Here is an 11,159-nt window from a genome sequence, read left to right as displayed (position 1 = left end):
GGATCCAAAGTAAAATTTATATAAACATCGTATTTGATTCATATAAAATTTATTTAAATAAAATGATAAATTAATAATTAATAATTTATTTGGATCCCAATTAAAATTTATATAAAAATCGTATTTGATTCATATAAAATTTATTTATATAAAATGATAATATTCAAGAACTTTTTTATTATTTTATTCTTCTTTTAATTTATCTACATGGAAAATTTCCAAGAAGACTCAGAAAAATATTTTAAAAATTAGTTACTATTATGCCCAGCACAAATGGTAAGCAACTGGAAGGCCAACCGCACGGTAGGATGCTGTCTAAATGCAGGTCATGCTGCAATCGGTCTCAAAAAATGACCTGAATTCCATAGCACCTCTGTTGGAACCCAAACTAGCCCAACACATTGGATAGAGATATTATTTACATCGATATCTTGGGGAGACCTCTTTTGTACATAAGAATACTTTGCAATCAATGAAATTATGAACGTCCATACTTGTTTGGTAATGACATTTTACAACATTAATTAAAGAAATCTGAACCAGAATGAAGAAAACCATCTTCCACAAGTTGAATGCAGAGTCCTATTTCCTCATTTTGACTTAACAAGCATGCCGTCCAGAAGCTAAGTTTAGCTAATTTTCGCATCCATTCAGTACAAAAAAGTTGGGTGACTCCAATCATTAACTCCCAACTAAAACCTTCATAACGCATAGAGAAAGCAGTCAAAGCAGAGGATTGGCGAAAAAGACTCTTAGATCTAGTTCTTCCAACATATCATTTATCATCTGGCTAAACTAAAGCTCAAAGATTGGTTTCACTACCTAATTAGAAGCTAAAAAAATTGATTTGGTTACTCTTTATGCTATCCAGCTTTACTGCTGGTCGCCGACCCTTATCTGGACCACCAATAATGCCCCAAGCCTCAAATTGCCTCTGTCGTGCTCTTGCCCTCTCTTTCTCCTCTTCAGACTTCAATGAAAAACAGTAGGGACAAGAAACCCCATACTCCCACTCTTGCGCTTCCATGTCAGCATCACTAACAGGTTGCTTACACCCATAGCAAAGCTTGAAATTTCCTTGTACCAGCCGGTGCTCAACAGAGACTCGCTTGTCAAACACAAAGCACTCACCCTCCCAAAGGCTCTCTGTCTTGGGGACTTCCTCTAGGTATTTCAAAATCCCACCTTTCAAATGATAAACCTGATAAGGATTTAATAATCATATAACAATGACAGAATGGTCGCTTCCACAAACTAATATAGGAAAATGGAACATCATCTTGATTGAATGTAAATTAATGAAGAGATCTCTACTTCTAAAGGAGGACTGTTAAGTTTATTTCAACAAACAATTTCATGTAGAAACAACTCCTAAAAGAATAACTTTACTTCAGAAATAGTATCAAAGCATCATAACCAAACATCATATAATTTAGATAAGGTTCAAAAGGAAAACTACCTCCTCAAAACCTTTGCTGAGCAGAAAACTCGAAGCTTTCTCACATCTAATTCCTCCTGTGCAATACATTGCAACCCGCTTTGGAATTTTATGTTTTGGAACCTCTGCATCCTTATTGATGCTTTCATCCAACCCTTTCTTCTCCACCTTTGCATGCTCCACATCTGAACCATCAAGTTGGAACTGGTCCTCCACCCAAGATGGGAACTCGCGAAATGCCATGGTACATGGATCAACTGCTCCTTTGAACATCCCAATTCTAGTTTCATAGTTATTGCGAACATCAATTACCACCTAAATACAAGTATAAGAAGCAATGAGATCAGTTAAAATGTTCCAATCCTCCCACTACTTCTAAAAGGAAGAGAAAGTCAGGGATTGCTTATTTGTTGACCAAAATGTCGTGACTTGTTCAAAACCAATCAAAACAAAGTTGAAAGTTTCGATAGTATGGCAAATAGCTAGTATTTATCAACAATTTTCAACTCAAAGAATGCCATTTATCGATGCCTTGTCCTGCTAATTGGCTTAATATTGAATTCAAATCGGTTGGGATTTGAAATCAAAGGGAAAGAAGATAATAACATCAGAAACCTCATGAACAACACACAGAAGAACTTAATAAGCTTGGAACAATAAACATCCAAATATAAAGTACTTCAGGCAAAGTGCACTTCTTAGTATTTCATGCATGTTGCCTTACTAAAATGTAAATATCAATTGAAAAATTATAATAATCCACAGAAGAACTTAAAACATTTTCATTGCAGTCCAATCAGATCAACCTTAGCAAGGGACAGATCAATATGAGCGAGGAAAAATACAGTTAAATGCTAATGACACTCTTCCACGATGACACAACAGAATAAACACATATTATCACACTGAATATCAGGTTGTTGGCACAAAAGTTTAAACTATAATATAAAAGCTAGTGAGATATCTAAATTCACATCGGATGAGCCATCCAATCAAAAGCTACACACGAAAGAGCAATGCTTGAAGACAAAAAGGGGTATCATGAAAGCTGGTTTGAACTTTTAATAGTAACTGGACAGAACTTAAAATAATTAATGATATGTGAAATCCTGAAAAGCAAATTAGTAAATCACGATGAAGTGACCAAAAAGCTGCAAGAAAGTTTGGTTACTCACAGTATCTGGATCACTGATCAAAGCATTCCAATCCTTTGGACTAACATACTTTCCAACCTTTTCGATTGGTGATACATCTGGCATTCCAAGAGTAACAATCTGCTTAAACATGAACAAAAAGAAAACATTGTTATAAAAGAGGTAGAGAAATGAAAGGTTGACTTAACAAAAATCATAAAAACAAAAAAAAAGAGGGCCATCCACTGCTTTGCTTCTAAAGAAAATACCTCTTTCTTCAACTTGACTCTCACATGGTCCCATCGAAAGGGTGCATCTTCACCTGCTGCAAGAGGAGAACTACTAGAGTGTCCATGATGGATAGCTTCCTGCTCAGGACTAACTGGTGATTCTATCTGCCTTAACCCCTTTAGGCGGTCATCAGTTAGGATAAATCCAAGGACTCTTTCCACTGACACCCGTGTGCCACAAATGCTGCCATTGATCCCTTCAGGGGCAAGAATGATGCCACCTGAAATACGCTGAAGGGATCAGCTTGTAAGGTGAGATGGCCAGGAATGCATAAAGTTGCATGAATTACATATAACGTGCAAAATAAAATGTCAAGGTTGCAGGTCATGGGAAATCATCATGCCAATAATAAAAGAATATGCATAAATAGACAAAAAAAAAAAAAAAAGCATAACAGCTAAATTCGTGCCATACAGCTCAATCCAAGAACAATTATTATCATTTTGCATTCCACAATAAAAAGAATAAAATTATTCAAGAAGGTTGGCATATATATTCTCCAGCAATGGCAGTGAGCTAGGATATTTAAAAAAAGTTCAATTTTTGTTTAAAAGATGAAACCTTCCATGCTTTCAGGATTCAGGGTAAAAACATAAAACATAAAATAAAACTCCTCCTGATTATCAACCAACATTCCTCAAAATGTTTAAAGCAGCTTATACTATAAAATATAAACGAATAAAGATGCAGGAATTGAAGAGTACCAGGTCCTGGCAGAGTTGCTTCAAGGGTTTGCGCAAATCAGCATGGTCTGGGAAATCAGCAAACTTGTAGAAGGAGACGACCACAAGTGAGTGTGAATCGGATTCCAGGGGCTTCTGGACCTGGTCCGAATGCGAAATGGGAATTGTGTCAGCCGTGGTCGCAGAGAAGCACTTGGACTGTGTCATACTCACCCTCCGAGACTGAGAGAAACCGCAAGAATCAGAGAGAGGAGTCTTGAGGGGTAGATTAGAGATGGGTTGAGAAGTGGAGGGAAGATGAAATTTAGGGTTAGAAGAGAGAAAAGAAGAAGATGACGATAGCATCCTCAGGGCCAGCAATAGAGGTGAAGTACACCTTAGCATCGGCTTCTGCTTTCCATTTACTTGGCTCCACTTCTCGCTTTAGCTCGTTCTTGCTGATATGCTGGGTAATTGTTATCGGCCTATTGGGTAAAATAAACAACATAATGGGTGCATTCCCCAAAGAACAACAAAGGCCCATTAATGTGTGGAGTGTAAATCCAATAACATTGTTTTTCTCCAGGGTTACAAAATAGGAGGCAGTAATCTTTTATCATCTCATACATTTCATATCGTGTTGGATCATTTTGGAATTCGAACTCGTAATTTCATTTCATGTTCGATCTTTATGGGATCTCATAATTCCATTTCTTGTTCCTTCACTTTAAAATTCAAACTGCTCATCTTCAAAATAAAGTTCTAAATTCGAATAAACCCTCGAAAACCCAATAACATATTGATAACTGACTAGTGAAGCATTTTTATTCATATTCTTAATATTAACACTCTGTTTGTGGCTAACAAAAGCGATTTCCTCATGACAATATCCATCAACTATGTCCAGGCCGTCGTGATTAGGACTAATTAGAAATATGAACAGCAGGTTATTACAGCTAGGGTTGACATTGGCAAAATTTTTTTTTAAAATTTTAGCAAGTTAAATTAAATTAAGTTTATTGTTATATTTTCTTATTACAGTTGGCCATTGAGTGCTTTGACTTGCATCAAGAATTTTTTTTTTTTTTTTACATATATCTTAATTCAAATAATTACATATTTACACAACTACTAATGATTTTAATAAAATTTTAGTTTTGGATACTATTATAAGACATTGTAATATACTAATAATTTAGACTCAACCTAACTACTGTTATATATATTGTTAAAATTTTTTTTGAAAATGCAAGATTTGAATCTTCACTTTTGTACCTCTTCCTATGTAAATATAAATATAAGAGGATGATGTATAAAACAAATTATTTTATGTCTTTTTTTTTAACTTCATATAAAATTAATATTTTTATAAATCAACTGTTATATTTAACAATTTATTTATATTTATTATGTATGTAAAATTTTGAATCAATTAGATATCAAATTATTTCGATCGAAAATAACATTTTTTTAATATGTATTCATGGTTAAAATTTTATTATGATCACATAAATAATTAAATGTTTTAAATTAAATTTAAATTTATCATGCATATACATGGACAAAAGCTTTTTACTGTTTAACACTAAATATAACTCAATTAATTAAAGTAATCCTCTTTAAAAAATAACCTAGATTTGAATTCTAATACTTATAACTTTTAATTTTATTCTTAAGTTGGGACCTTTTAAAAAAAACTACTAAAAAAATAGCAAGTACCATAGGAAAAAATAGATATATCCACTTCCACTTTTTAAGCAGTCAATATAATCTTTGGTAAATTTTGAACAAATGGAAGGGGGCATTTGTCAAAAATAATTGTTATATGTTCATCTAGAAGCAAGGAAAGGAAAATTCATGGAAGCTGGCTCAAACTCCGTTCATTGAATTTCAAGTTCATTCTCACTGACCTTTTGTTTTACACTACTAATTCTATTTATTTCTATTATATTTGTGATGATGCAATAATTTTTACCACATCGTTATCTTCTGTGTCCTGTCCTAGCCTTTTTTTCTGTATTTGACTAGAACAATTATCCCATTCTCCCTATTCATTTCCCTAATTTTTGCTTCAAATTTCCAAAATAGGGTTTACTCCTAGTTTTCAATGGGGGAAAAAGATGGGAGGGCGAACACTCACACCACATGCTACCTACTGGCAGCTTGACTTGTTCATCAAGATATCTACCAATTTGATCTTATAAATATCAAATCTTTGTTGGAAATGCATCTATTTTCCAATATTTTAACATAGCCTGGTGCACCACCAATTTCATTCATTAGACTCTGAAACTTTTTATATTCTCTTCAATTTCAACGCCTAAGGCAGGAGAAAAAAATATCGAAAAAAGAACCCAAAACTAGTACTAGTATTTTACAGTAAAGTTGTCTTTACGGAAAATAATGGAATAATCTTAGAGACCTACCCACTTTGAAATTCAAACATAAAAATAGTTTTTCCACGATCTTTAATATTCTTTCAGGCCATGTTTAGATCAAATGATGACTTGGAATGGTTTCTTTTTTATTATCAACAAGCACCTTTTTTGGGGTTTAATAAATACTAATTATTTTCTCTTCAATTTCAACTCCTAAGGCAGGAGAAAAAAATATCGAAAAAAGAACCCAAAACTAGTATTAGTATTTTACAGTAAAGTTGTCTTTACGGAAAATAATGGAATAATCTTAGAGACCTACCCACTTTGAAATTCAAACATAAAAATAATTTTTCCACGATCTTTAATATTCTTTCAGGCCATGTTTAGATCAAATTATGACTTGGAATGGTTTCTTTTTTATTATCAACGAGCACCTTTTTTGGGGTTTAATAAATACTAATTATTCATTCACTATTTGCAAATTGAACTTTGCCAGATGAGAAAGAAAATGAGAGGCTGCCTAAAGCTTCAGCCAACAAAACAAAGGAAAAAGAAAGGGTTTGGCGGGGGGGGAGATGTTGGCATCAGCCTTCCATCATGTAGGAACGTCAGCTTGCTTTTGTCAGCATTGAGTGGGAGTTTTCTTTCCTCACTTTACTTTTCCTACTTCATATCAATGCCCCCCTTCCTTACAATTTCCTTCGCTTTGCTTCTATCTTTCCTCATCTCTACCTTTTTCTGTCCTAAAATCTTATCTCTTCTGCTCCTTTCACTTATATATATTTACTACTTCGAGTAAGCATAGCAAAAAAGAAAAGCAGAACAAATTTCTACTTTTTTTTTTTTTTGCTGGTAGTAGCTATGGGTAGTCTTTCACCTTGGCCTGAAAGACTGTCAAGCAACAAGAAAAGGGCCATACAAGAACTTGCTCAAGGCCAAGAGTTTACTACCCAGCTTCAGATTCTTTTACACAAGCCATCTGAAGAAGGAGTGAGTCTCTTAGCTATGGAACTTGCGCAGAAGATCTTGAGATCTTTCAATCAGACAATTTCTTTGTTGAGTTCTGTTGACTCTGCTGAGGTTTCTAAGAATCAGGCAACTTCTAACGATGATTCCCCCTGTTGTGATGACCGGAGGTCTGAAAATTCTAGTGAAAGCAGGAAGAGACCTGCCTCTAAGGACAGGAGAGGCCGTTACAAGAGGAAGTAAGATTCTTTTCCAAGCCTTTTTTCTTCAAGCATGCTTAATTGGAGCGTTCATTCATAGATTCTAATTCCAATTGGATGTTTCTTCTTGCAGGAGGGATGCACAAACATGGACGGTAGTTTCTGCTACAACGGAAGATGGTCATGCCTGGAGGAAATATGGACAAAAGGAGATCCTCAATTCTAAACAACCAAGGTATTCATTTTATTTCTCTTTCGTTCTTGTTTAGTAATTCATTTAACAAATGCACATTTGACAATGGAATCCCTTCTACAAATGAATCTTAAAGCCAGTATGTGTGATTTTCTAAATTTGTTATAGTTATTACTATTTCTTTTAATATTCTTCCTTTGTAAGCAATCAAATGTACGGAAAGAAACCTTTTTGAGTAAGAAAAGAAAAAAGTGCCCAAAGGTGAAAAATTAGGAGTCAATACTTGTGGAAATATCTGTACATTTCTTAATCAGGACAAGAACTTCCCAAATTTAAAAGGAAGCTAATCATACGCTCCAATTTTCATCAACAGGAGTTACTTCAGGTGCACTCGCAAGTATGATCAAGGTTGTAGAGCCACCAAACAAGTCCAAAGAATGGAAGATGATCCCCAAATGTATCAGACCACTTATAGTGGAACCCACACCTGCACACACTTGTTCAAGGCTCCCCAAATCATCAAAGATTCTGAATCTTGGGAATCTCAAATGGTCACTTCTGGCGACTCAAAAATCCCAAGCAAACAACACCATCATCACTTGAATCCAACTACCACTCCAAACGTAAAGCAGGAATCCAAGGAAGAGACAACACCAAGTGATCTTACAGACTTGGATTCTATCATGTGGAAAGATATTATGGCTGGTGCTTTCGAATACTCCTCTGAGCCTGGAATGGTGTCTGATTATGGGAATGCGGTCTATAACGTGTATCCATGTATTGAAATCACTTCTCGGAATTTCGGATTGGACTTTGAGATTAAGCCTGTAGAGTTTGAAAATGATTTTGAATTTGATGAAAGTGATGTCTAGTCTAGCTGCTTGTAAAGTTAATTTGTAGCGGACAATATTTAGATGAACTTAGATGAAGTTTATAAAGTTTTTTTTTATAAATATTTTAAATAAATAAATTGATAAAGTTTAATATAAAAATTAATAATATATAAAAAATTATTAAAAATATTTGATGGATAATTATTTAATGATAAAAATTTTATTATATTTTTTACTAAAATTATTTATCTAAATAATATATTAAAATTTATGAACTTTATAAATTTTAAACACTTGGTTTATAAACAAAATCTTTTAATTTATTAATTTTGACTTTATTTTTAACTGTTTTAATAAAAAATTTTATGAATTTCACTTAAAAAAAATTGTCATCTTTGTCGTAGCTAGAATAGTTTACTAGTCCATGTGATTGGTAATGTGGAATAATAACAGCCATTGAAGCCTTTCCTGGTGTGCTCATCAACCTATTTCCCTTTGCACCACATTTTCGCTACTGGTGCTTGGATTGCTATACTAGAGAACTATCATCGATCGCATGAATCTACTAATTAACTCAAAATACATACGATCGGTTATCTTTATAAAGAATTATCAAATATAAACAATAAATAATTCAAATATATATTAAAGTATTTTAATTAGTTCTTGAAATACAATCGTCTTAATATAAACGTTGAGCAAGTAATTAGGTTTTTATAAAATTATGACTTTTATTATAATAATATATTTCCATAAATCTTTCCACAGCAATTTTTTAAAAAATTAATGATCTGTGAATAACTTTATAAACTTTTTGTCGTAAAGGATTTATTATTAGGGTAATTGTAGAATATACTAATATCATTGTAAATTATGATTGAATAATAAATTTATCAATTACTAAATTGGGAGGAAGAAAATAACTGAAAGGAAAAAATTTAGAAACTCATTGTTTATTTCACAAGATAGCTTACATGAATTGTTCATCATAATCAATTAATTCCTCGACTTTTTTCTGATTAACTAGGCAAAATTATGCGAAGCATAGTATCTTTCCAGGAAAAAAGCAGAACAGCGACTCATCTTTGTGTGCATTATATGTACAACGTGGGGACCCTGACAAATACGAACTTTCAAAGTGAGACTGATAAACGGATTGGATATCGGTAGCCAACAAAACAAAACTGAAGATTAGACAAGTGGGTCAGATATTAATTGAACAGATTTAGCACATGTTATTTGGAAGGACAAAGGACAAATCACTTGAACATCAAACACAGTAACTGCAAGATAAAACAATTTTCGCAAGTTGATGGCAGAATATTGGAGCCCGAAGTTGGACAGAAGGCAGGTAGCCTATAATGAAATAAGAAAAAAGGCTAACCATTTACATGCTTATAAAACAAAGCATAGTGGTGGAGACATTCAATATAAGAATGAGATGTTTCCAGTGAATCAATGCTCAAACAATGTATCAAGTTAATGGAGATTTAGAAATATATTCCGCACTTTTTTGCGAAACTATCTGTTTAATTTGATACAATTGATTCTCAAATAATAATAATAAACTAAATAAATTTTAGCACATTGCTGTGATTTAAATTACCAGTATTCATTAACTATGTTGATGGTATTTTGAATGTTTTAGCTAAAAAAAAGCGAGATTAGATTGAAGGGAAGATAGCTTGAACTTGCAGTTAAAGAATACAATCAGAGGCATCTGAGTTGTTGCTTCACGGCGTGCTACAACATTCAAGTCAATAAAGTATATGAGATGAGGTAAGGGAAAAAAACAAAAGAAAGGAGGAGGAGGGTAAAGTGTGTGTGGGACATTTAAGAGAAGGTAAGTTTTGGTGTGAAGTCTAGGAATGTCCTTTGTATCTGGGTTTTCTTCCTAACTTATGTATAAGATAAAGGTCAATGATAAAAAGAAAATAATTTACAGTTAACAGTTAATGAGATGTATATGTAAAATTTAAAAAAAATTTATATAAATAATTATAAATCACATTTAAATATCTCAAATAAAGCCTAAATTACATTTTAATAATTTTAAGTAAGTTGATTATTAAGTGATCAATTTTAAATTGATTATCTTGATCGGATATCAATTGTATGTTGGGTAAATTTTTCTTTTGACAAAAGATAAGTCATTTCTTTAAAAATAGATGATGTAACATTTTAAGTGTGTTTTATTTAGATAAATTAAGGGTATGATTGTATTGATCAAGCTTTAATCAAATTGATTATTGATCAAATAATTTAGGCATAATAATTATCCATAGGTCCCAAGGATTATAAAGTGACCGCCTTCGAATCATTGTTCAAAGCCTGAAAAGAAGAAAGAAAAAATGTTTTGGCAAGTGGGCAAGGGTATTTTGGCGAGCTTAATATGATGACGTGTCCTTTTAAGGCTAGATGAATATCTTTGGCAAATCGATTGTGCTGAGGTGTCCCCTGTGGATGAGACAGTGTGCTCAGTGAACCTGATTGATGACATGAAATGCTAGGAAACAGTGAGCATCTCTTGGCAAGTTAGGAATGTGGAAGAGTTATAAGGAACAGAAGATGAGGACTTCGGAAAAATTTTTATGAAATTTTATCACTTGTTTGTGGATCGTGTGTGATTAGAGCATGTGCTATGGGGTAGTGTATGGTACGTGTCCGTGTTTCTGAGATATGCGGTTGAACAAGGCACATGTTGTGTAGCAAATGGAAAGTTTTCGAATGAAATTAATGGGTGCATATTCTCAAAATATATCAGTTTGGAGGGGAATGTATGCATTTATTTTTGAAAAAGGGTAACTGAATAGGTTTTGTAAGAGGATTAATTTTTATATTATTCATGAATCGGTTAAAACAATTTAAAGAAATATAGTTTCAAGAGGTGTCGTTTAATGTTTAAGGGTTTGAAATTGGTGTCGTTTCAAACATGTTGTTTGGTGGGGTATAATACGGGACTTAGGAAAATTTTCAGCCTTCACTTCTGCTGTTTGCTTTCAAGAGAGGATTTTTGCTGTCTTCTGTGTTTGTTTTTTGTTTTTAACAATTTTGAAAATTTTTTT

The 11,159-nt window shown here is 33.1% G+C and overlaps 2 protein-coding genes across 3 annotated transcripts; one reads left to right on the top strand and one right to left on the bottom strand.

Moving 5' to 3' along the window:
* Window positions 1–389: 389 nt before the first annotated feature.
* LOC111295294 (rhodanese-like domain-containing protein 7) lies at window positions 390–3,984 on the bottom strand. 2 transcript variants are annotated; one of them, XM_022888723.2, is made up of 5 exons: window positions 3,567–3,978; window positions 2,841–3,092; window positions 2,614–2,712; window positions 1,460–1,753; window positions 390–1,201 (listed from the first exon to the last, which is right to left on the bottom strand). In XM_022888723.2, the coding sequence occupies exons 1-5, from the start codon at window positions 3,927–3,929 to the stop codon at window positions 827–829; spliced, it is 1,383 nt and encodes a 460-aa protein (XP_022744458.2). In that variant the 5' UTR covers window positions 3,930–3,978; the 3' UTR covers window positions 390–826. The 2 variants fall into 2 exon arrangements, with proteins under 2 accessions (XP_022744458.2, XP_089599640.1); XM_089743514.1 differs by having other exon boundaries at window positions 1,023–1,185; window positions 3,567–3,984.
* A 2,721-nt stretch (window positions 3,985–6,705) lies between these two features.
* LOC111294366 (WRKY DNA-binding transcription factor 70-like) lies at window positions 6,706–8,209 on the top strand. Its single transcript, XM_022887645.2, has 3 exons — window positions 6,706–7,107; window positions 7,202–7,303; window positions 7,635–8,209. The coding sequence occupies exons 1-3, from the start codon at window positions 6,764–6,766 to the stop codon at window positions 8,131–8,133; spliced, it is 945 nt and encodes a 314-aa protein (XP_022743380.2). The 5' UTR covers window positions 6,706–6,763; the 3' UTR covers window positions 8,134–8,209.
* Window positions 8,210–11,159: the final 2,950 nt, after the last annotated feature.

This window comes from Durio zibethinus, chromosome 14 (assembly GCF_047325235.1).
Source record: "Durio zibethinus cultivar Kanyao isolate XHJ-2024 chromosome 14, ASM4732523v1, whole genome shotgun sequence".
NCBI lineage: Eukaryota > Viridiplantae > Streptophyta > Magnoliopsida > Malvales > Malvaceae > Durio > Durio zibethinus.
The sequence above is the reverse complement of the archived record's forward strand: the minus strand, read 5'-3'. Positions and strand labels throughout refer to the sequence as shown.